The following is a 26,611-nucleotide window of genomic DNA, read 5'->3' as shown; positions in this document are numbered from 1 at the left end:
TATGACATTTCATTTAAAGTAGTATCTACAGGCCAGCTGTTCACTTGGAAGTGACATACAAAAAAATCTCCAAAATCATCTCCAAAAATCATCTAGTTCAGCATATAACTCCCTAGAACTACACACAGACACACTCCTGCAGGGATTTACTGGCACATTCAGGAAACCTTTAGTCTAAGAAACAATGCATAGTAAATTTGGGGGAAAAAAAAAAAAGAAGACTTCAAAGTTGTTAATTTCACAGGAGGAGCCAAAACACAACAGAAATGTAATAAGGAATTTTTTTTTTTTTTAACGAATGGCTTCAGGAGGCAATAACAAGTACTAAGTTCAGCATCCCGTTAAAGGGCCTCCAAACACTCTCTGTTAATTTTTAGTACTTTTCAGTCCTTATTTATAAAATTCAGTCATCTTTGTTACTACAACAAGGAATTTTAACTTCTTTAATTTATATTCTTTTAGTTTTGACAGAAACATGCACTAGAATTTTTCCAATCTCTGATCTCCCACAAAGACATATCAGATAATCACCTTTGGTCCAGCAGGTCCCTGAACAGATGATCCAGCGACACCAGGTGGTCCTCTCTCTCCCGGTTCACCCTGTAACAAAATGGTATCATCTAGATTTAAACACACAGCTTCATTTTCTGCACAAGTAGCAAAAAGTTTTTTCAACACTTTATATTATAAAAATATCTATAATATAGATCTATCTATAAAATAGACAATATTTGGGAAAAAAACATAAATCAACTTACTGTTCTTGTGAAAGCTGGTCCAAGTTTCATGTTTTAAATAACTATTGGTTGAAACGTGTATTTGATATTCAACTTTAATGGAACAACCAGAACACTTGTATTATTTCAACTTCCTTTTTGTTCAGAGTGACACTTACAAAATATTATAATAGGAAGTTGATGTTTCAAAGTAAAAATTTGCTAAATGGTCATGTTAGAATCACTTGGACAACTTTAATTTAGCTTCTCAGTGCTCACACATAACTATAAGGTCTGTAATTACATGTGTACCTATTCTTTTTCTCCTTGGGACTTTTGTGTCATTCAGGACAGAAGATGGAAATATTTCTGCTTTTCCTTTGTTCTGTTAAATCTCCAAACATCAGATGCTTGAGAAATCTGTACTTTACATAAATTCCATAAATTCTTTTATAAAATACAAAAAGGAAAGGGTTACCCTGGAGGAACAAGCTTACTTTTGGTCCAGCTGGGCCTTGTACTCCTCTATAGCCGATCAGTCCTTGGGATCCTTTTTCTCCAGGGTCACCCTAACAAAAACAAGCCTTTTTTTTTTCAATCACAGCAAAGATTGATTCACAACTGGGAGATACACAAATAACCAAAAGCACGACGATAGTGGTGCCCATAATTAGAAAGGTATTTAGATGCTCCACTCCAACTGAAATCCCCCTCAGCTCTAGAATCTGCCCCAAATGTCTTAAATTTGACCAGATGGGAGATGTCTGTCTACTAGTATATCTTTCTAGGCTTTTACTTTCATATTTAGATATCTAACTAGTCACCTCATTTCTCTCAGCTCCTCTTCTCTCCCTATCAGCATACTAAGATAATTTGCCTCCTCCTAACTTTAATGAAAACCCTCTACTGAATTTTTAGGAAATCTCTACTGCCCAATTAACTTTAGGGTCTATGTTTATAGTCTGATTTTGCTGCACTGTTCAGGCTAAGGAACATACTGCTTTCTCTTAAATCTTTTAAAATCATCAGTTAAAATATAGTTGCTACTTAAGACATAATGAATGAAAAAACAGGTGAGAATCTGAACTCTTATAAAATAGGTCCTTCTGAAGTTTGTAGTATTTCTGCAGTGTGCATGTCAAGCCATACCTTTTGACCTACATCTCCTTTGCCAGGGGGTCCTTCTGAGCCTCTTGGACCTTGATCTCCCTTCTCCCCCTAACAGAGATTAGATGATTAATTAATTTTCGTGTAGCTAATTTTATTGAATCAATAGACATATGAGAAACAATACTTGCATAAACACTTTCCCCCAAAATGTCACTAATATCTGGTTAATTTTTTTTTCTGCCAAAAATATTCTGTCTTCTTACACCCCTTCCACCCTCCTGCATTCATATTTCTTATTTTCATAGACATTTGTAATAGTGCCATTTTCAATTGCATCAATCTTTTGTAAGAAGAATTGGATGCATATACTCATATGAGGAAGAGATATGCTTGCAAAGTCATTAGAAAAGGTCTTGGTTGACCAATTCTAAGAAAAACAACTTTTAAGAAGTAGTAATTTTAGGCAACTCTGTAGCCAAAGGCCAATCCAGGCTGCAAGTATTTGCCAGAAACTTTAATTCAAATAATTCACAAATAATCCACATAAAACATTCTATTAAGGAACATTATCTACAAAATACTTATGCATAATGTAAGCCAGATTAGTATATCAGAATGCCTATAGGTAATTCAGAAAATGAAAAGTAGATTAAAATGAAGTTAAAAAATCCATTTCTGATTTGAGCTGTTGATGGAAGTGGCATTACAGAGCCTGCTGTTGATAGGCATCAGTCTGGATCCCACTTCTGTGAGACAGCTTCACACCTGCAAATAACTGCTGTAACATCACTGTGTTACTCACTGCAGGCATCAAGCTGTTCTTTGTACTGTCCTGAATACCCAAGGTAGCTGCTCAGTACTAATATTTTCACTTACAATGAATTACGACAGTGAAGGTGACAGCACCACGTCGATCACCAGAATAAAGGCAGTATGTTAAGAGAAAAAACCCCCAGCATTCCCAAATACGAAAGCCACCTGTAACTTTAACGCAACATTTACTCTTAATTCTCATGTTTCACTTCTGATACACTGGTATCTTCATTTTTGAGCACTTATATAGTGGGCAATTTCAAATTTTTTAAAAATAATTGAGTTGCAACAGAAATGCTGTATATTTTTCCACAGTGGAAGGCTTACTGCCTCAGGCTGTAGCTTGTCAAACTGGTATTTGCACTACTCTTGTAGATGAAACAAAAGTGAAGCTGCATTCTTAATAGATGTTTATTACAGCTATTCAGATATTTTCTGATTAAAGACCTAGAGTCAAAAAATGCTGATTTGCTTACTCTGAATCATTTTCGTTTCATCAATTCTACGTTGGCCAGCTGCTACCCTCGTTTAAGAGCTGCACAGCAGAAGAGTTTGGAGGCACCTGGATTCTCAGCAGCAATTCAATAATCGGCCAAAGCACTGAGTTTTGCTCACTCAGCAGCTCATTCTATTTGGAAAGAGTAAAATTAAAAGCCTCCATTTAACTTACTCTAAATTGACTATTTTGGGCACTCTGTTTTGCAACCCCTCTAAATTCCTTTCCACCATTTTAAATTTATGCTCCTTTTTCCCAATGTGGCAGAGTTTCTCCTAAAATCTCAGAATTTCCCTTGGAAACAAGTAGCCCCGGTTTCAGCTGTTTGTGAGGGTTTCCGTATCAGGCTGACAGGTTTCAGCCACAGCTCACCACCCTGCTAGATGCCCTAAGTCACATCAATCTGAGCGTGACTCCTTGGTGTCAGGAAAAATCTGACCAGGCTGTAAGGAACAGCAAAAGACACAAACTAGCTGTTCTGCAAGAAGATTGTGAAATTTAACAGTAGTCAATAGTCCACAAAAGGCAGTGCAGCTGAATCAGTTGCAGATGGTAGCCACTGTTAGTAAAGTTTGTTGGAAACATCTCCACTAGCCTAGTCCCTTTTCCCTGGCAAAAGTACTGGCACATGCCCTCCTCCAGGACAAACTCCCTGCCATTGCATACCTACAAATAACGGTTTGTTCTTCCGTCTACATGATTTACATGGCATAAAATAGATTTCCTTACCTTTGTCCCTGACTTCCCAGGATCTCCCTGCACCCCTTTCTCTCCTCGGGGTCCTGATAGACCTGTATCTCCCTTAGAGAAGAATGAATAATTATATCTGCGTACTTCAATAAATTCTTTATTCTGTAAAATGAATCTAACAGTGTGTTAAAATATTAATGATATACAATATTTTTGCTCAAATAAAGGTTGTTATTCCCAGCAAGTTAAATATTCTATAGAGCCAGTAATTCTACTCATACAATCTAAAATAAGTATTTTAAATTTCTTTCCAAGCTCCTCAAATAAGTTTACATTTATTCAGTGAGTAAAAACATGATTGAATGCTGTTTGTTATTCTCTGCAAAAGAACAATATGATACTAATGTAATTTACTTGCAAAGTCAAACATCTGGGACTTAAGGAATGGTCAGTCAAAAATGCCTAAATGGAGCTAGTTGTTGACTGGAGTTGTTAATACCTCGCTGGTTGTACAAACTGGTCTAGGCATTACTTTTAAGACTTGCCACAAGAGTTGAAACTATCCCTAGGAACTAGTCCTGCCAAGAGCTCCTTACATGATCCTGGAAAAAATCACCAAAACTAAGATGTCTATGTCATCTTACCCAAGATTTTGGAAGCCCTACTGAAATCATTAAGGATATGATATACAGTCTTCAAAATGGCAGCTGAAGTCAAAGCTTTAAGTGTGTAACAACTCTTCTAAGATGTAGGCAGTATGGCCACCGCTGTCACACAGACTGGTTTTTCTGTTTCCAAATGATTGCAGAGGAACAGAGGTAGCAACATTTCTAACAGGCCTTCAAAATAGCTCACTAGCTTAGAAGAGATGGGGGAAAACTTTGTTCCAGTTATGGCTGCAGCAATGATTTTAGGAAAGGGGGTGGGAGCTCTAGTTAAACTCATAAAGTGTTACTCGTTTTGAGTTTAAAAGCTAAAATTGTGAAGTTAAGTGAGTATCTGTCACTGAAATTCCTTCTTATTTTGATCATAATCAATTTATACCAACAAATCTTATACTTAGTTTATCAGCAACTAGTGAAAGAATTAGAAGACCCTGTAAGAAGCAGTTAAAAATAAAAATAGGCTCACTCTAAGTCCTCGTATACCAGTTCCAGGAAGTCCAGGTTCTCCTTTTTGTCCAGGTTCACCTTGTTGACCCTAGTAACAAAGAGTCTTTTGTTTAACAGAGTAACACAATTTAGCTTCATTCATTACTTGCACTATTTTACTAACTGCTTTACACATAGAAGTGGACTTGATGATCCTTATGGGTCCCTTCCAACTTGAGATATTCTATGATTAAAAGTGGTCAAGTTTTCAGCCAAGCAGTTTTCAACTGGAAAATTCTGTTCTTTAAAAACCCCAAGAACTTGTAGGACTGCATCTATTTTATTTAACATTGCAGTGGGCAGAAAGGCTAAGTGAATCATTCCAACTTTCTCCTTTTTGTTTTAATACATTTTATTTTTTTAATTTATACCACTATATCAAAACCTCTTTGGTCATTGACTGAAAATTGAGTCCAAATAAAGAAAAATCAGAACTGATTAAGAGAAAGTTTTACCCTCACAATTCTTACTTCCAGTAGTTCTAAAACAGTTAAAGAAATAGGAATTCCATTTTTTTCAATTTTGCTTTTTAAAATACTTTTTCACACTAGGGAATTTGTCCTCATGCATAACATGTTTCACAGCTACCTATTCTTCCCCACATTAGTGTTAAACATTGCTGTTCTAACTGCTACTTACATGTCAAAGTAATGCCCAGAAGAAAATGACTGTATTTCTCCCTGCTTTTGCTATAGTGACTAACGTCTTCCTTTTGTAAAAAAAAAAAAAAAGCACATTTCCGCTTTGCAGTTCATCAGTTCATTCCACTTGCTCTCCTTAGTATTTCAGCAGTTCCCTTTTTCTCCTCTTAGGTGTTCACCTGACACTTTATCACTAGAGGCTTGGGCTTTTACAGCAGTAATTAATTTACTCCATTTTCCTGTCCTCTTCCTACTTTCCCTCCTTCTGTGGTGTAGTGTCAGCTACTAAGTACACTTAGGCTCTTTCTTCTTTCCTAATGTTTCTTTCTAGCTTTGGTTTTGGTTCTTTCTCATGATGACCATGGAAGGCTAAAGAACAGGCTGAAGGCATAGTGGGACTAGCCTGAAGTATCAAAACCATCACTGGTTTACAGCTAAGTAAAATGCTTTACTTGAACACAGTGTGCATGTGGCACCAAACTCACTTGATATAAACATGTCTGAAAGATACTTTGTTTAGACATTTGTGTTCATTTAGAACCTAAGATCCACATTCACAAAGGTTAAGGCCTGATGCTAAGCAGAAGCCATGTGCTCTCTTTGGGGAACACCTTGATAACTTGGGTGGTTTCCCTCAAAGATTCAAAAGTGAATTGTTATCTCCAATGAAGAGTTACATTTCCATCTCATCAAACACACTCTTGAAAGTCTGGCAAAGATAAAACGCTTGTTTCTTGCTCATGCTATTTTTAAAAAATAACATCAGAATCATTACCTTTGGACCTGGCAGACCAAAACCTTTAGATCCTTTTAGCCCAGGGTTTCCTTGTGGACCCTGTAAACCCTACAAAGCAAAATAAATTAGTTAGTGCATTACACTCTTCAACATCTGAAATTCACCATGTGTCCATCTTCCAGTTTATAATGATTTTATCTTATCTTTAAAAGAAAACAATTTGCTTGCCTGTCCTCAGGCTTAGTTCTGAGATCTTAATTTTATTGTTCCTTTGTCACTATCCTGTGGATTTCACTGACATATCCAAGTGCAATGACAATGACTGTTTACGGAGAAAATAAATGGGAAGTGTCTCAATACCTGCATCTAAGCCTTGAGTCATTGGGATAGTAGAAGCACGAACTCTTATCTTCTTTCCAAAAAAGACCAAAAGATCTTTTGGGATGTTTCAATTTTTCTGTATCCAACTGTTAAAGGCTGTGTTCAAGCTTCAAAGGGCTTGAAATACAGAATTGGTGGATTCTTATCATGTGAAACTTTTACCTATAATATGTCATCATCCAAGCAACACATCTGATTTATCTCCTATGCAAATTATTATGCAGATTAGACCAAATTTCTGTTTGCTTGATTCTAAGACCATTCAAATCAGTTGGAATCACTTATATTTACAAGCTTTGCCTAAAGACTAGTTTGATACTTTTTAAAATGAAAAATCACTGTGAGATTTTTAATGTCTTCACATCAAAATGAGAGCTCTGATACAGCATAAAATGAAAACTACATACGAATGCTCATTACGTGTCCAAAATGTAGACTTACCTGGCTTCCTGGATTGCCTATTCCTGGTGGTCCTGCTGGGCCCTGTGGTCCTACTTGGCCTTGTTCACCCTATACAAAAAGTATTCCCAAGAGCTAAATTGCAATAGTCCATGCTAGCTGATTAATATATTTGAACTAAAACCAGAGCAATAGTCCCCAGGCTGTGTTATCGTGAAGTTTGCTGCCTCTATTCAAGTTAAAATATGTTTGGAATACCTGGAGGACTGCCTGTAGCACTTGATCTAATAAAAATAATACTCCTTCCTATCTACAAACTCTATTTCATAACATCAGATGATCACAGCTGTAACTCTATTATTAGAAGGATCCATAGTTTATCTTTACATGCTGAGATTAATTTTAAAGATCTTATTGTATGGAAATATACACAGTTTCTTGCACAACACTCAGAAGAAAAACTTGCAAGCATAAACAGAACAGCTAGAGAGTATTTTTTAAAAATCTTTGTCACGGGGTATTGTAATGGTATTATACAGCACCTGGGGAGGGAATAGAGGAATTATGGCAGAGAGAACTACGGGAATAGAGGAATATGGGGAGGTCATGTGGGTATTGGAAGTAGCACAGACCCACGAAGGTGTCAAGGATGTGTGACACCAGTCCCTAGAAAACAAAAACCATGTTCACTTATGCCATAAAAACTTATTTACTGAAATGGTCCAAAACTCTTATTGTCCTGGCCATTGCTGCATTTTTCCTATACAGACATGGGAGCAAGACGACTCATTCCTGTGCAGATAAACAACCTTCCTCTAATTAAAGCCTCGAGCAAGATGCTCTGGCAGGTGCTCACCAAGCACATCTCTCACACACAGGCCAAATCAGACCACACCACACCACCTAGGTTGCTCTGAAGATTTTGGAGAGTCATTTGACTGGACGGTGAGATGAGTGAGTTCCTGTTAAACTTCCCACATCCGTGAAGCACTCCAGGCTGACTAAGCTGTCAATGACTTTGGATGGGAGTGCTGTCTTCCCCTCTCACTGCAGTTGAGTGTGGGGCAACGAAAAGAGGGGGATTTGTGGGGACAGGAAGGAAGGAAAACAATGGGGAGTAGGAGGATGGCTATGGCACTAAATCATGAGAAGGAAGATGTGGAATCACTGCCTCTGCTCTAATGGACATCTGGGCGTGCTGCATCAGCCACTCTCCAGGAAGGCACAAGATACAGGCCAGAATCTCATCAGGCCTAAGAACTTAAAATTGGTGTGGATCTCTCTTCGGGGAACTGGGCACCAAAAAGCTATCTAATTTCAAAAGCTAGAGTGTCCCTTTGCCTGTTCCAAGTCCATTAGATTAGATGACTCAAAGGGTTTTCTACATTTTTTGAAATATTTAAATAAAATTAAAAATATTTTAAATACACTATTTCTGAAATAAATTTTGGAGGGAAAAAAGTAATTTTTCTTCCTTCATACTCCCAGCTGCATTGAATACAGTCCTTAGTGCTCTCAGTTAACATTAACAGGCTCAGCTACTTGTATAGATGAGTACAGCCTATGGAACTGCATGGAATGGTGTAGCATAGTTCCTCAGATTCCAGGTACAACATATTTTTGTTTTGTTGTGATATTGTGTGAATAATTCATCATTAATTTAACTATAAATATAATTAACTACAGATACAATTAGAAAAAACACTCTGTGCCTCACCTTGTCACCTTTGATTTGTTGACCAGGCAGTCCAGGAGGGCCAGCTACACCTTCAGAGCCTTTTTCACCCTAGAAATACACAACAGTTTTGTAACTGTATTTGGGAATTTATAAAGAACACCATCCTAGACAAACTGGTCATCACAATGTAGATAATGAGGAAAAAAGTATTCCTTCACAAAGAAACAAGAAAAATAGTCAATGGAGTTATCAGTATTAGAGAAAAGCAATTCAATTACAATTCATAACATGCTTCATCTGCATTCGTTGTGTTGTTGAACACAGAACTTCAGAATGAGAAAATGAAATACTAGGAAGAAGGAAGCCACATTTTGAAAATGCAGTAATATGTTTATTAGTCAGAGAGAGCAGTTCAGAACCTGGTGCAAGGACACAACTAACATCTTTTCCATAAAAGGAAGAAAAATCTTCTTTGCTTAGTAGTTCAAGGCTCTAGAGAATCTTGAAGCCACTAAAAAAGAGGGATACATTTTGATGGGAAGCCCAGTTGTGATTTAATAATAAATCTTTGCTTGTTTGTACTTATTTTTTAAAAAAGGAATGTTCACATGTATTAACCTGGCAAGTGCCCTTAATGAGATAACTGTCCATAGAGACTCATACAACCCATCTTTTAGCTTCCCAAAATGGTAAGACAGAATGAAAACAGTTCCTGAATGTTTTCTTCCAATACACAACATAAATAGCTAAGTAGTCTTTCAGAAGACAATTTATCTCAATGCCACCAAAAATATTAAACACATAAATAAGAAAGAGAATCATTAACTTACTACTGTTAGAGGGACTGTACAACTTTTTTGTAATTATCTTCATACAGTTTCTGAACTCGGAGGGATATTCAGAGACCACACCGATTCAGAAAACCAAGATCCATCAGCTAACATTTTATACCACTGGAATGATCAGTGATCTTAAATAACTTAGGCAGTACTGCAAATTTGGCCCACAACTTAAAAAAAAAAAAATTCCACAAAACTACCTTTTGGCCTTGAATGCCCTCTCCTGGTACACCTTTCTCACCTGGCAGACCATCAGGGCCACGTGGTCCCTGTAAGGAAAGGAAAATATATTCAGACTATATCAGCAATTCCATTTTTTACTGACATTTTGTTTAACTTGCTAGTAGAGGTTATTGCAACTCTTATGACACTGTATTTACGATAAATACATTTAACACTGTGAAATTTATTCCCTATAATTTCATACAAATTTATGATTTTCATAATGCAAATCATTAATTTGAACAGGGTTTTTCATAAAAAATGGCAGGTTAAACATACAAAATTAAAGAAAGACAATTTTGTTTTAAACAAGTACAGAAATAATTATTTTTGTAATACTTTCTGTTCTTCCACAAAATTCAGCTTTCATTATTTAAAGCTAATAAAGAGGTTTTAATGATGATCTTGATTAAACAAAAAAGTTTCTACATTCTGTGTGAGAAAAAGTCTTTTACAGCCACAGAGTGACTTTCAAAAATACTATTAGAATGAGTCTAACACCCATCCACATTCACGGCTTCTTAATTAAGAATCTCTTTGAGATTTTTAATGAAATACACAAGAAAACCATACATTTTATACATTTCAGGAAGAAAAAGCAGCCAGTGAGCACTAACTCAATGTTACAAAATCTTGCTAAAATTCTGTAATTCAGAAGATACAGATAAAATTAAAAGCATATAATTTGGGTCTTTGTTTTTCATGCAATTGAAATTACACACAGGAGTTGAGGAATGTCTCAGCTCCTGGATTTTCATCTTCTCAAAATTTTATTTTAGACGATTTTTAGATTATCCTCAACTCAAACAAGTAGGGGTAGAGCTATTTATATACAATTCCATGTCTTTCTGGTAAGTGGATACTGCAATCCTGCTCACGTGGACCAAGTAATTTTTTATTTCTGCAAAATTTGTTTAGACATGGCTTTATTCTCCTATGTGGGCAAGCCACATGCAATTACTGCCGCAATACTGGGCTGGCACAGCCGAACACACTTCTGCTGCTCCAGACTAGGCACAAGGTGATTCATGGAATCAGTAGCCACATGCTGGTTTTGGCTGGGATAGAGTTAATTTTCTTCACAGTAGCTGGTATGGGGCTGTGTTTTGGATTTGTGCTGAAACAGTGCTGGTAACACAGGGATGTTTCAGTTACTGCTGAGCAGTGCTTACACAGAGCCAAGGCCTCTTCTGCTTCTCACACCACCCCAACTGACCACACGGATATTCCATACCATATGACGTCATGCTCAGCTTATAAAGCTGGGGGAAGAAGACAGAAGAAGGGGACGTTTGGAGTGATGGCGTTTGTCTTCCCAAGTAACCATTACGCGTGATGGAGCCCTGCTTTCCTGGAGATGGCTGAACACCTGCCTGCCCATGGGAAGTGGGGAATGAATTCCTGTTTTGCTTTGTTTGTGTGTGCAGCTTTTGCTTTACCTATTAAACTGTCTTTATCTCAACCCATGAATTTCCTCACTTTTACCCTTCCAATTCTCTCCCCCATCCTGCTGTGGGGGGAGCGAGCGAGCGGCTGCGTGGGGCTTAGTTGCTGGCCAGAGTTAAACCACTACAAACCAATACAGTGGCTGTCAACCAATTACACTCATCAAGACATATTTTATTATATTGCCACTTCCAACGCATATATCACTTACAGGTAATCCTGGCTCACCAATTCCAGGAGGTCCTGGGAATCCAATTTTACCTTCTTGACCTTGAGCGCCCTTGTGAAAAAGAATATTAGAAAGTTCAGTCCTAATTCAACTCGATGCTTTTGAAAAGCATAACATTTACGTATAGATGACTTAATGATGTCTCCAGAAAGATCTGAAATCAAATGTGTAACATTTCCTCATGTAAAAAAAGCATAAATAACAATTTAGAAACATTTGAAAGTACCTTTGGATTAATACTTGGAACACTAGGTCACATTCCAGCCCTCATGCCAACAGCAAAGGGGTATTATCACTTTGCATAGGGGTAACTGCTTAAAAGTGCAGGACTTGAGAGATGACAGGGATGAGGGAGCAAAATCAGGCTAAATTTGGCTGCAGTACAACCCAACCATGAAGCAGGAATGCTCAGGGGTGAGGGATCCTCACCGTAGCCTCCATCTAGGCACTCAAATTGAAGCCTGCTTCAGTGGAATATGGGATTGCATGGGAACTCCAGGGGCTGCAAAGTTTCTGTATCTTCTATTTATAAGGCGTCATAACCTTCACAATTCCTCCAGTTTACTGAGTACTACGTGCTTCAAAGATAAGAGCACAGAGAATTTTTATCTCTCCCCAGAGCAGTACAGAGACTGGGAGTGACATTCCTTCTCCATAAAGTATTTTCCCTTCTGGAATGACGCAGTGACGCAGTGTTGTTCCTTTTACAAGACAAATTACTAGTTTCTGAGCTATATAAACCCTCTCTATGTTCCAGGGTCTGCCCCACTGCACAGAAAATATGCAGAAGTTCAATGAATGTACAAATTAGAGTAGTAAAAGCAAAAAAAGTGCAGGTATTGTAGACACTGGCACTTGGCTCCAAAAATTAAGGAAAAAAATGGCATAAAGCAACACCAAAGACTTAGCAGCCAGAAGAACTAGGGTGAGATCTAGTTTTGCCCAGTTTAGATTTCTTGTTTGAGTGAGCTGTAGGTCTCTGACAAAACTCTCATTAACTAAGTAGCAATGCTTTCTACATAGATGCTTTTGCAGTTTTCCAAAAGGAGATTTGGCTGGCCAGCACAGGCAGACATGACTTTACCAAATCAGCAAGACTGGATTCTACCTTCTATTCTTTTGCAATAAAATAAGATGGAAGAATTAAATGCTGCACAAGAGAAGAGAATTGTATAACCTGTAAGAATATCTGTTCCCAAGTGAAGAAATAACAAGGCAAATCTGTCACTTGGCTGTGTATCACTGTGACTGAGATGTATTTCTATGCCTTCAAGTATGGTTTACTCATTAGTGTAAGCATCTGCTAGTGCTTGAAAATTATCTCACATATTTAATCCCCATTTAAATGGCATTATTTCTGACTTCTATTATATCAACAGGATCATAATAAAAACTTAGAGTTGCTGGAAAGGCAGGTTTGTTATTTCCACCCTATGCAAATACAAAAACCTGTCAATGTTGTATCAGTTTTACATTTAGACGGTAAGAGTTTGAGTTTGGTAACACAGCAGGTGAGAACTTCAATCCAAAAAATGACTGCCCACAGTTAGCACTTCAAGAGACATATTACTGAGAGTTACCTTGGGTCCTGGATCTCCAACACCAGGGGGTCCTGGAGGACCATAGGGACCTAAAGGGCCTTGCTCTCCCTAAAGGAAAAAAAATGGAAAGAAACTATTAATGCAAATGGGACTTCAACCAAATTCCACCAGGGTGTCTTTCCACAGGCTCATTTAGGGCTATAGAGATATGTTTTTAAAGTAAAAAAAAAAAAAAATCAACAAAAAAACCCAAAAAACCACCCCAGCTGTATTAAAAATAAATGTTTAGATTACGAGTAGGGTCAATACCCTGGCCATAAAAGTTTCTGGGATAGATAACAATATTATAAAGCCATTCTTTCATATGCATCAGGAAAGATAAAAAATGCATTTATTCTTGTAATATCTTTGGTCATTACTTTACCCAATAATTTGGTGCTCCCTCAGCTTTTGTCTTGCTAGAAAGATGGGCATTTGGAAATTAAGCAGTGTTTATGCTTTAAACAGTGCACTCAACTGCATATCATGACTGGTGTTCCTATTGCTATCTTTGCAGTTTCTAATTCCGTTGTGTGTTTAATATGTTTCTAACAAAGACAACATAGCCACACAATTAATAAAAAGGCTTTTTATCAAAATGTGTTTATTTACTGGGGAGGTAGTTGTATTTGGGGGGTTGAAATTTTGAATGTATCGAGAAATTTTATATGATGAGTTCGGAAACCTTTCAATGAGATTTTTGCACTTGAGATGTTAATGGAAGTGTAAAAAATTACTTCAAAGCCAGATACTTCTCCAGAAATTTACCAGTTTGTCATCTGCCAAAAAATGAAGCTCAGATGCAGGAATGGGAATATACAGTCAAAGTAAATAAATGGATTATCCTTGAAGCTTAATTTTTGATAACTATGCACTTGGAGTGCTACTACTGTAGCTTTAAACCTAGAATAAAGTGGAACTTGATGCCTAGTATTAAATTCATTCCATTACAGGACAATGTGATAATTTGAAGAGCAGCTATGAAATGTAATGCTTATTCAAAATACAAGATTTTATAGCACACCTTCATAATCTAATAAATTAATATGGCATCAATAGGAGATAAGTCTTAAAAGGCAGAGAAAAATCAGAGAAAGCTGGTACAACTCATCAGAATAGCACATGTATCTCCACAGAGCACACCGACAGGGTATTAGCAACATTGACATTGCTTTTATGTGGATTCCGTGCATGTAGCTGTTGCCAAAATACAACATGAGCCAGCAGTGTGCGCTTGCAGCCCAGAAAGCCAATCGTATCCTGGGCTGCATCAAAAGAGGTGTGACCAGCAGGTCGAGGGAGGTGATCCTGCCCCTCTACTCAGCTCTTGTGAGACCCCACCTGGAGTACTGTGTCCAGCTCTGGGGGCCCCAGTACAGGAGAGACATGGAGCTGTTGGAGCGAGTCCAGAGGAGGGCCATGAAGCTGATCAGAGGGCTGGAGCACCTCTCCTATGAGGACAGGCTGAGACAGTTGGGGTTGTTCAGCCTGGAGAAAAGGTGGCTCTGGGGAGATCTAATTGCAGCTTACCAGTTTCTGAAGGGGCCTACAGGAAAGCTGGAGAGGGACTGTTTATCAGGGAGTGTAGTGACAGGACAAGGGGTAATGTGTTTAAGCTGAAGGAGGGTTGATTTAGATTAGATGTTAGAAAGAAATTCTTTACTGTGAGGGTGGTGAGGCACTGGAACAGGTCACCCAGAGAAGCTGTGGATGCCCCCTCCTTGGAAGTGTTCAAGACCAGGCTGGATGAGGCTTTGGGCAACGTGGTCTAGTGGAGGGTGTCCCTGCCCGCAGCAGGGGGGTTGGAACTAGATGATCTTTAAGGTCCCTTCCAACCCAAACCATTCTATGATTCTATGATATAAAGCCAATTAGAAATTGACCCTTTTTGTTCATAGCTCCTTCCTCCTGTGTTTATTCTGAAACTGATCAAAAAACAACAACAACAACAAAAATTCCTCAAATGGCCCATCTTCTAGACTTCCAGTTCCTCCATGGGATTAATTTGACATTGAACAAACTGTCCTTTAAAAATCAAAAATAATTTTTATTAAGTGTTTCCCATCAGCAGGAAATTTAGGGAAGGCCAAGAATAATACAACCAAAGCTCGTACTTCTCTCCCCTTTAATTCTCTTTACAAACTCTCCACTTTAAGTACTGTTGTTCTCTAAGCCAACAGCTGAATGTCAGGGCTTTTTAGGCTAATTCTGTTTAGACAATAAATAGGGGAAAGATGTAAGGAAATGTTTTATGCTTTTTTTTAGAAAATAATACATACTAAAAGCAACCTTTTCAGGAGGGTTTTAGTGACTTAGAAGCCTCCACTTCATTTCCAATGGTAGCAATTTAGACTACTGAATTTCATCGCCAACAGGTCACAAGCATCTAAGCATCAGTGGAAGTTCAGCTTCAGATTGTGCATCGGTATGTAGAAGTGCACTGGCAGAATGGTATCGGCAAAGCCACAGTGCTGTAGTTACACACACCCAGCCCCATGGTGTGCTCTGCTTCCAAGGCAAAATCATCCCCATGGGAGCTAAACCAGTAAAACTATTGTATTATGGTTTCAGTAGAAAGCTTTGCACGCAAATTTCCACACTCCCTCAAGGACAGAGATACGTCTGCCAGTTTTACTCACAGCTGTGCTTCTTGCAGAGTTGCTCAAGATGCACAAAGCGTGGGTTTGGAAGAACAGTAAGCCAAGCACAGCAGCCAGGTGCCCAAGAAGCTTTGCCTTTCATCTGTAGGCTCCCTTACCTCACCACCAACTCCTACTTCAATAGCTCTCCACTTGACAAGCAACATTAACAGATACAGCTCTATGTAGCTTCAGGGACAGTCTAGTTAGGGATGGACTTCCCCGCTTCAAGGAAGAGGTGCCTCAGTGAGAAAGAAATAGGTGCAGGCTGCTGTAAGGCCAGGCGGTATGCTAAATATTAGCTGTTCAAATTCACAGTCCTCCTTTCTTTCATAGAGAAGGCAGCCTGGGATCTCTGTTGTGCCATGATGTATTGGCACACCCCACAGAATGAATGCCAAAGATATGCAAATTGAAAATATATTAAAAAAAAATCTATCAGATTAAAAAAAATAACTAATTCAGCAGCATGCAGCACCACTATGTGTAAGCAGGCCACTCTGGGCACAGCAAACGCCACTAAGCACGTTGGTTTCATTTGTCAAAACTAAACCTCTGAAATGGTGTAGGAACTTGTTCCACTCTGAAAAACAACATTCGATAAATACAGGCTCATCTCAGCTGAAACAATAAACCAACCCCCTTTGTTGTGTTTGGAAAATGCCTTCCAAATTTTCTGTCCTGTCGTCCAACCGGATATTGTGTTTCATATCTATTTCTGACAGGCCCTGACAGAACTTCCCAAGGACAGTAACTCCAAGGGATGCTTCCTATCGCAAATCATTCACTCCTTCACAAGTTCACCCACATGATAGAGCTATGTTAATATATGCTAATATATGTGAATGCAGATGGGACTCCTACTGAAGTTAATGTTTTTCCAAAAGCTCTTTTTTTAACCGTGATAAAAACACTACACAGTCTCCTTTCCAGTGACTGGTGTCATGTAATCTGCTTTGCAGGAGCTGTACTAGCAAGTACTGGTGTAGGCAGTGTAAACAGTCCTTAGGATAAAAACCATGTAGGGTAGTATGAAAACTTTGTTCTGTTGAATGCTTTCTCACCAATAGTAGAGGATGCCCGAATATTAATGGAGAAAGAAACTCTACCTTCTACCAGAAAACATGTAAAACTTGGAAACTTAAACTATTCAATCTATTTTAAAGACTGTGTATTTCAAACTTCATATGGCTATTAGTAAGCCTGGCTTTTATCTTCTATGGTCTTGGTGCTACAGCTAATTGGAATTTATTAAAACCATAAAGTGCTGGCAATAATATCAGTATCTCTACCTGTAGAAGGAAAAGTCTGCTTTTCAAAGTAGCTTCTTTGTAATTATTTTCTTTGTCGAACGCTCTGCTCAAATTAATTTTTTCTCTCCCTATTGGGCTTTTCCTTCAGGTGGCATCTGATATCAGCTGGAGCAATGGGAAGGAAAATTACACTCGATCTGAGCTTAATAGTTTTACATATTAAAACTGTACAATTTTAAGCTTGGAACATACTTAACAGTCTACGTCCCCAAAATAGTTTATGTTATGATAAGTACCAGTTAGTGCCAATATGAATAATTTCTTTACTTTTACAAAAGCACACAAATACTGTAAGGAACACGGACTCTGTATTTCAGTCTATAATGCAATAATGATTAAACTATAGTAAAAAAAAAATCTTTCAAATATAATGATTTTATCTTTAAAGTAAACATTGGCAACAACAATGCAAGCAGACATAGATATTTTAACAGGTATTACTGACATTTTGTATTTCTAAGTTAGTTGAGGTACCTAGGAACTATACTTCTTTACTGGGGAATTGGATTTTTTCAGTCTCCTGGAAAAGATTAACTTTCCACATAAGTAAGGAAAGAATTCACAAGTCACCAGAAAAGAAGCAACATCCCTCAGCAGTTCATTCTGGGACACATTTTCAAGGAAATATGCAATGATGGATTTTTCACAGGATTATCCCAAGACGTTTTTATGGGAATAACTGCTTAACTGTTTTCTTAAAAGTTGGAATACACATTTGTTCATACAACTTTAGACTAATTCAAAATATGCATATGAAATGTTCCAGAGAGGCTCTTACTATAGCAGTGGCTTTTAAGAATGTGCTGTTTTCAGTCTTTCCATGAATATATCATGGTTTCTAGAAATGTGTACTTTATTTCTAGTAGCTGGTCTAAGAGTTTAAACAAACAAACTCAATGTCACTTCTGAAATGATAACCATAAGTACTCCCTGTTCATCACTTCTTTATGAGTGGGACACAGGTCATGCCCACTTCCTGATTTTATGTCCCAATTTTATAATCTATAACCATAACATTCTGTTTCTAAATTGCCCACTGAAATTTGTGAATAGTCACTATTATTCCCCTCACTAACAAACACATTTTCAAAATTACCTTGAATATAAACACTCTTATGGAAGCTTACTGCTATTCTAAGAATAGGTTGTTGGGTGGTTTATTTTTTAAAATAAATATTAGTTAAGTATTTTTTAATAAATTAGTGAAAAAAGACAAGATAATTCCTACTATTTTGAATAAATTAATAGACATATGCATGTTGAGAATTCATTTTTTATCTAACACCAAGAATACCGGGGAAAGTAGATGTGCACATTTTATATTGTTGACCCCAGTGAGGTACTTTAGCTTTGCAAGAATGTAAGCAGCAGAACCTTAGGGCTGAGAAATGTGTTTGACCAAAATGAAGGGCATTATATTAATTCTTAGAACTCTGTTTTCCAGAAAAATCATGGTGTTTCTATTTCCTTTTTAGAAAGGAAATCAAGATGCATGAAGTCCTTTTGTGTTAGAATATTTGCATTTTCCCTGTTTTTTATTGCTATTGAAGGGCAAAGCTGTCATCTAACAAAAACACAACCACACAATATATGTGGTAATAAGTAAATCCAACAAAAGTGAATGCAGTAGCCAGTCAGAATGCTATTTTACTCTATTAACCAATGCAGTTAAGAGATATGTAGAACCTAATATGAAAATGCCAGCAAATGGGTTACTTGGAATGTTGGAAGAGAGATGGGATTCTCACTGGATAATGTTTCTGGACACTACTGCTTATGATAGAATATATTGCATTTAAGAGCAAGTAAACGTTTAGTTTCTGTTACTAGAGAATACTGACTTTGTGTCCTGTGTCCCCTTTTGAAAGCCTATGGCTTCCTGTAATCATTTCAATGTGATCTTCGAGAAGCAAACCAAGCAAAAGCCAAAGCAAACACAACTGATTTAATCCCCAAACCACCTATTAACCAGCCATCTAACCAATTCCTGGCCGTCTAGGCAGGCATATGGGATCTTACTGGAGCAGAAGCAAGAGTGGCATGGCTTTTCTCTTTGCTGACTTTCTGTTTCTGGTAATTTTAGTCTTTCTCTGAAATACTGTCTTTTGGGTTTTTGGAAATGGTTGCATCAGCCAGCAAAATCATATCGTGGGCCATCCTTGCATTCTTAGTGAGACAAGGAATACAAAATCTGAGTTCTTTGCTCCTATAAACTGCAGTTTGACAAGAGTTCAGTGTCTCTACCTTAAACCTAGAGTTATATACAAACTGATGTTCTGCAAATGCAATCAATTAATTGTGTGATAACTTAAAAGAACTACAATTTTTTTCCAGTGGGGTTTGTGTAGTTTTCTTTTACATGTTTTATAGCTACACTTTGACTCAAGTTTTTGGTTTATGTTACAAGGCAGATAATATGTGGTGGCTGATGAAGCTAAAGAATGTCTTAAAGTGAAGCAAACATCTAAGAAAATATAAAGCACAGCTGTGAATGGTATTTTTTTCTTGGTATTTTAAGTTAGTGAGAGAGAGAAAATAATGTAGAAGTTGGCTTTAACAATAGATTTTTTTCTTTTGTAATTTAACACCTTTCTATTGAAACATTGCCAATGGGCAACAGAAAGTCAGTAAGCCAGAAAACAAACAGAAGTATCCTGTTCCCCTTTGCTCAGGACATGCTGGGGAACAGGACCAAGATGACTGCTTCAGAAGACAGGAGATACACAGTGAAAATAGCCAGTTCCCAACTCCTAACTGTGTTTGAGTGAAACGTCCTGTTACTCTTTAATGTTTTTCTCTTATAGTTATTATGTTTTATACTGTGTTGCAGGTTTACTGCTAACATGTAAGTTCAGCATTTGGTTAAATGGAAATATATTTAGTCAGGTAAATTAGTAATAATTTAAGATGAATTAACATGTATTTTTATTTTTATAGAAGTGGAGTTCCAATTTGACATTTTAAATGCCTCAGACTCTTTATGGAAAAGGTTTGTATATATGGTAATAAAACTATTTAGATGTTTTTGAGATGTTATTGCAGAAATGCAAATAGAGAAAACTTTTTCTAAAGTTTGCTTAATAGCAAAAACTGGTTTTAGTTAATGCCATGCTGAGCTCCATTCTGTGCAGGATATAGGTTGTTCAACATATTCATACATGACTTGAAAAAAGGGTAAAAATAAAGCGACAAAGTTTGCTTGTATATTAAAGAAGTTATTAAAGATAAAGACTGCGAGGTGTATCACAAAGACTTTAAGAGGTTAAGGATGTGATTCAGCTCCATATGATCACTCCTAAACTTAGGTGTCTACATGGAAACAGGTTGGCTGAGTTCCAGTTGTAGTCAGTGGAAAGCTGGTCAATGCAGGCAGTGGGACTTTGAGAGAGATTCAACTCATTACTGGCAATATGATAAGGCAATATCATGAAAAGGGATGGAAGCATCGTGCAGCCAGTAAGACTTCACACTGATAGATTAGCTGGCAGCTTAAGAGAGAATAAGAAAATGCATGTGAATAACAGAAGTAAGGTATGAAAAGTTCTTTTAAGTAATTTCGTAGAATCATAGAATCACAGAATGGTTTCAGTTGGAAGAGACCTCAAAGATCATCTAGTTCCAACCCCCTTGCCACAGGCAGGGACACCCTCCACTAGACCATGTTGGCCAAAGCCTCATCCAATCTGGCCTTAAACACTTCCATTTCTTAGATAAAGTTTCTGCACTCCATGCTACCTTGCTTCAGACAAATTAAATTAGTTGAAGATGCAACGCCACGGACCCTCTCCTGGTGGTGGCTGCCAGAGCCACTGGCACCCAGACAGCACGCAGATGCCACTGACCTCAGCTGTGTCTGCCACCAGGCACTGCAAAGTGAGAGAACGTGTGTGGCACTGCTTTACAGAGGTGTGGGATGGACTGACCTGGCCAGACACATGAGTGAAGTGTAGACTTCACAGATGACACTGGCCCACTAACAATGAATAAAAGTGTTCAGTGGCGGTGTTCTGCGTTATGTCACATCAATACTAATGCCATGCAACTGCCTTTAGTCTGCTAAACCAGGGTGAAGTCACTAGTTCAGCTCAAAAAGCAGAAAGTATTAGCATGGAAAGGCCACGGGTATAAGGAACTGCACTAAGAATAGACTTATTTATTTTATCCAAGGCAGTTATAAATAACTGCCACTTTTCAGAGATAATATAATATGTGTCATGAAAACTAATTTTTTAAAAGAGCAATTGAATAATCCTTCTGTAAGGACAAAAGATATTGGAAAGACTGCTATGTGTCTGAACCAAAAAAGGCCTTGACCTTTACTAGCTGAATGGGTGTTTATTAAGCTGTAAACAACCACTGATTATCTGTACTGATCATTAAAAAATTTTTCACTCATCTCAAATAAGCTCCCAAATGCCAAAGGTTAGCTTTGGCGCTAGGTATGGACAAGAGATAACCTCTAAATACACATATGTTTCTATAATACTCTGATTACCTAAATGTACTAATTAAACTTGTCTGGCAATATTTCTATTATGATAGATGTCTGAGCCTGGAAAAACCTTGACTATAGACTTTAAACAGCAGGTTGCAGAGTTGGAAGCTAAAAAAAGCAGGAACTTTCTTATTGAAAGTCTGCAGTTAGAGTATAACAAGGGACCATAAATATTATATCCAGGTAGATGAATTCTAGAGAGAGCTGCATGTATTTTACAGACATGAAAGTGTATGAACAGACTGACAGAAGGATGAACTACATTCAATAAATTCGGTTTAGCGTTTAATAAAAGTATCTGGTAGTACTCTCTTGGACTCATCAGTGTGAAATGACAGATAAAAAAATTACTGTCATTTGCTGTGCTGAAGTTAAAGAGAGGCATGACTTTTCCACCACATGTATGAATAGCTTCTTTTAGACTTATCATCCTCTTTCATTCCCCACTTCTGAAATATTCTGTAGCAGCTTTCCTAATCAAGCATTTTGTTGAGAAGATGAAGAAATAAGAAGTATGAAAAAGCATTTGTCAGGAAGAGGAAAATCATGATGGATGCCAGTATTCCAAACTTTTTACCATAAACATTTCCCATATCTAAATTTATTTCTGTAAATTTTCAAATGAAATTGTTGCCTAAGAAACAAAACACGAGTGTTTAAATATTGCATCTTTGGCAAATCATTTTATGTGAATTTAGTTGCCTTGTATCTTAGATATGGCATTGTATTAACCAGGCTATCAATAATCCTGTGGTAGGAAGTCTTTGTCATTAGACCCTACAGTTTCAAACTGATACATGAAAGATCTTTCTGTATCGAACAATGACGTCAATAGCTGTCCCATGGGCAAGGCAACCGTATTCACATAAAGCAATTTCCCAAAAGTTTGCAAACCAGAAGACTCCCTAAATTAATCAGATACTTTATCCAAGGGATTTTGCTTGACAAGCTGTAGTCATTAACTCTAAATGATCTATATGAAGTATAACTAAGGCATTGTCATCAAATCTTACACCTCTACCAATTTCAAAGTTGTCTTGAGTTTTTACAGTATACAAACAATTAAAAATGACTTTAAATACTCAATCTAAAGATTTTATAACCACCATCTAGAATTACTTAAAATTTTTAAACACAAGGCATTTTAGTCAAAAATATTCTAGAAGAAACTTCCCAAGTGATGGCAGAAGCCGAGACACATATTCAGTTGATTTAAATTCCAACCTAAGTGCTGTGGCTCCAGGCAGGTCCTTGGTAGCACCCTATTGTGGCCCTATAAAATGCTCTTGGAGACCCAGATGGAGAACTGGCTGTATGTGTCACTGATACAAAGCCTTCATAGCATGATGACACTATGGTGCACCAAGCAGGTGGTATACATTCTCGTCATGCAAAGGACGCCACTAACAAAAGCTACCGAGGAAAAAGGATAGTAAACTATAAAGATTTTACACAGAGTTTCTGCATCCTCTCCTACTATGTAAATAACATCTACACATACACAGTTACATCTTACCTTGCTTCCTTGAATGCCTTTTGGGCCTGGCTCACCTGGAGGTCCACTGATACCCTACACAAAAGTCAAAGTAAAAAATGAGTTAGTTGCCTTTGAAGATACATGTAAAGTTTCTTTTGAATTTGGCCTGAACAGGGTGCAGTAAAACATCGCACAACACAAAGCTCTAAAGGACAAGAGTTTTCTGCATCATGTACTTTGAAGTGCCCAACACACTGAATATTGTTAATATTCAATAATCAGTGCTGGCAGAAAGGATATCTTACTAGTTCGTGTGAATTGCACCTGTTTTACCTGAAGCTTTTCATTCCTTTCTCCTCCTGCTCCTGACTTTGCCGTATTTTCATATTGTCTCTTCTGCCCAAGCAAATAAACTAAGCTGTCACGCCCTATTTAGTTAGCTCCATTTGTAAGAAATCACTTCCTGTGCATCTCTCTCTGATGATGAGCTGAGATATTAATTTTAATTCCCTGACATTACTACAACCATTGTGTCCTCTCACACAAGGAAATAATTAATGGCTCTTTGGAAGAGACAGAGCAGGTAGGGTACTCCCTCTGGAGTGATGACATTTGAGGAGGTCCCTTCACCAATACAGTGGCCGGTACAATAGCTAGAAAAAAGTACATCTGATAATTATGAAAAGAAATACGATCACAGGATGAATAAATTACACCAAAGTCTGGTGTTAAAGCTTTAACTCCGACTGGAACTCTCCAGTTCACCAATCTGTGAGTTAGTGAACATCCCACTGGCATCTGCTGGGCTGCCCAGTTGGGTCAGATTGGTCAACCTTGTTGCAATTACCACTAACAGAGCTGATAATCAAAATGAGGTGGAAGCCTCATGAAGTTTTTTAAGTGACTGGAGAAAAAAATAAAAATATATAATACAATCTGTTAATATAAATACGTAAGATAAATCATTCTCAAACTCATTGTATGCTATCTTTCTTTTAGCCATTAAGTGGGTTCTAGTTCCCATGGTAATTACTTAGCTCTCATAGCTCAGAACTACAGTAAATGCTTGTAACCACTGATTAGTCCTCTTGCATAGTGGTACATTCATCTGTTTCTGTTCTCCAGCAGCTAGGATTTTTTTTTTCAATGAGCCTTTCAAACCTAAGCTGAATGTAGACCATTGTACTGTATGATGATATGTAACATTAAGCTCAAACCTGGGATAATGTAGGAATAATTGCAGTGATGTTGTATATGAAAAGAAAAAAAAAATTGATTTTGCCTTAAAATAACTGGGCTATGACATTGCATGAGAATTTAGAGATGGCTTGACTTGCAACAGCAGCTGGTATTTTACGGTGTGTGCAAAACTAAACATATACTGCATGGAGAGTTGAATTTACGTAGGGAAATGCTGGTGATCTGATTTGTCTCATTAATTCCTGTCAAAATTGGCCAAAAATCCCTTAGACTCCATGTGTTTCCATTTTTTTAATAAACAACAATAAATAAATGTCATCTTTTGGGGCACAGATCAGATCTTTACTAATTGCTTACCAGACAGAGTTACTGGAGTATAAAATAATAAATTAATAAATTTGTAGCATTATTGCATTTCCATTGCCAAGCAAAAGGAAAGCAGAAAAACATAACTTAAAAACATTGAAAATGGCATTTAGGACTAAATGTTCACATCTTAATACCATATAATAAATTTCTATAACCCTATTATGCCCCCCATGATGTTTTCTTTCATATAACCCAGAAGCAGGCTCAGTAGAGAAGCAAGTGGGCAAGTGCCGGCCATCATCATTTCATATCACCTATGGATCTACTAGGAGACTGGTACAACTTCTTGAGATCTCTACTCCATACAGCAGCTCTTTTCAATGTCTTGGACCAATTTTTTAATGGAAATTACACAAGTTGTAAGAAACACAATGACAGCAATAACCCTTTTCAGCAATTCCAGAGAGAGGAGGATGATCTGGACTTCTGCACAGATAACAAATAGATTATCACTGATCTGAGAGTGGTAACGATCTCTGCTCCTAACAACATTCAGACTTTCTCTGACTCATTTCTCAGGTTCTTAAATAATTACTGCAGATGTTAGTCTCTCCAACAAATTTCAGTGTCTCTGGCTGCCTTATATTTCAGGAGGACTCCATACAGCTTTCCAAGATACAGGTGGATGCTGCCATGTAATATAAGAGGAATTTAGCAAGTAGGGGCTCCGAGGGTAAGAGGAGAGCCCTGCAGTTGGAGACCCCAACTGGGCCACATACCTTTGAGTACCTTTCAGCAGCAGTCAAATTACTTCCAGAAGACAAAGATTTGTGAGAGACTCTGCTGTCTTGGTGCCTCGTACACCAAACACACTGCTCTCCACAGAGCTGACAGGTTGTATAGAGAAGGGACTTACAGAATGCAATGTGTTTTCTTTTTATTTGGTAGCTTTGACTTCCCTTACCTGAGGTCCCCGAGGTCCCCTAGGGCCAAAAGGACCTTCCAAACCCTGGGGAAAAATAAGATTCAATTATCAGATTAATAGGAAATTACCATTATCTGCTTTAAGGTACTAAAAATGGCAGTGTACATGTAATGACTCATATCTCTGTTCAAGCATTTTCTAGGGAGTTTATTCTCTCTCCAGAGTACTGCTGTTCTCATTCTGTATTCAGTAATTGCCTGTTACATTCCGTCCTCAATATTTGGTTGAAATACTTTTCATATGCAACAAACATTGGGGATGGCTACTTAACATCTTAGCTATTTGATTAACTAGTTGTTATTTGGTACAGGTCTTTAAATTAAATTTCTAGAAGTAGATTAGATACAGAATTCTTAAAAATATGCTGCGGTGCTTATACCAGAATAACTTCAGGTAACTTTGTCTTACTGCTGATCAGTAGCATGGTGGAATCACACTAATAGTTCACAAAAACTCATTAAAAAACACATCCAAAAAAAGTAAAATGTCATATTTTTTTATTCCATTAGCTGTCATTTCTCCATTTAATGAGTTCTTACTAGTTCCCACCACTGTAGGTTGTTCACAAATCTTTCTGCTGCACTGTTTTTCCTTCAGTCACCAGAATGTATATTCTATGGGATTTCACTTCCAATTGACTCAATACTCAGTTATCGTTTATTTCTAAAGCAAAAATAGCTTTCAGCAAATAGTTTACTGGTCTTTTCTTTCTCTTTCTTCTCCTTTAATAAGCAACATCTCCACACACACAGAGGCACCAGCAGACCGCTGCATTTTTCAAGGCATGTGTCACATTTTGAACTTCTCATAGCCTTGACGAATGTAGCAGTGATACCTACACAGCCACATCCCATCAACTGTCTTCCCCTACCAATTCAGAATTTTTTAACAGTTCTCTACTTCCTGGCATTTGCTTCCAGGCCAAGCATCAGTCACCAGAGAGCAGATAACCCCACTCAGTTCTAGCCCATTTACAAAACTACACAAGCAACGGATGGCACAATAAACAATATGCTGATGCGATTATAGCTATTTTTGGTAGAATACACACATGTGACTGGAGTCA

General features: G+C 37.6%; 1 protein-coding gene across 2 annotated transcripts in view; it reads right to left on the bottom strand.

Moving 5' to 3' along the window:
• Positions 1-26,611, bottom strand: part of COL28A1 (collagen type XXVIII alpha 1 chain) — a 79,057-nt gene that overhangs the window by 30,907 nt on the left and 21,539 nt on the right. For both annotated transcript variants that reach the window (XM_054818248.1, XM_054818247.1), the window contains 13 exons: positions 25,525-25,569; positions 23,091-23,144; positions 13,128-13,196; positions 11,530-11,598; positions 9,851-9,919; positions 8,851-8,919; positions 7,176-7,244; positions 6,393-6,461; positions 4,957-5,025; positions 3,865-3,936; positions 1,866-1,934; positions 1,214-1,285; positions 532-600 (listed from right to left, as the gene is read on the bottom strand). In XM_054818248.1, the coding sequence (XP_054674223.1) occupies positions 532-600; positions 1,214-1,285; positions 1,866-1,934; positions 3,865-3,936; positions 4,957-5,025; positions 6,393-6,461; positions 7,176-7,244; positions 8,851-8,919; positions 9,851-9,919; positions 11,530-11,598; positions 13,128-13,196; positions 23,091-23,144; positions 25,525-25,569 (864 nt within the window). The remainder of the gene's footprint in view (positions 1-531; positions 601-1,213; positions 1,286-1,865; positions 1,935-3,864; positions 3,937-4,956; positions 5,026-6,392; positions 6,462-7,175; positions 7,245-8,850; positions 8,920-9,850; positions 9,920-11,529; positions 11,599-13,127; positions 13,197-23,090; positions 23,145-25,524; positions 25,570-26,611) is intronic.

Source organism: Grus americana, chromosome 2 (assembly GCF_028858705.1).
Source record: "Grus americana isolate bGruAme1 chromosome 2, bGruAme1.mat, whole genome shotgun sequence".
In the NCBI taxonomy this organism is placed as follows: domain Eukaryota; kingdom Metazoa; phylum Chordata; class Aves; order Gruiformes; family Gruidae; genus Grus; species Grus americana.
Note: the sequence above shows the minus strand (reverse complement) of the source record. Positions and strands in the feature narration are given on the sequence as shown.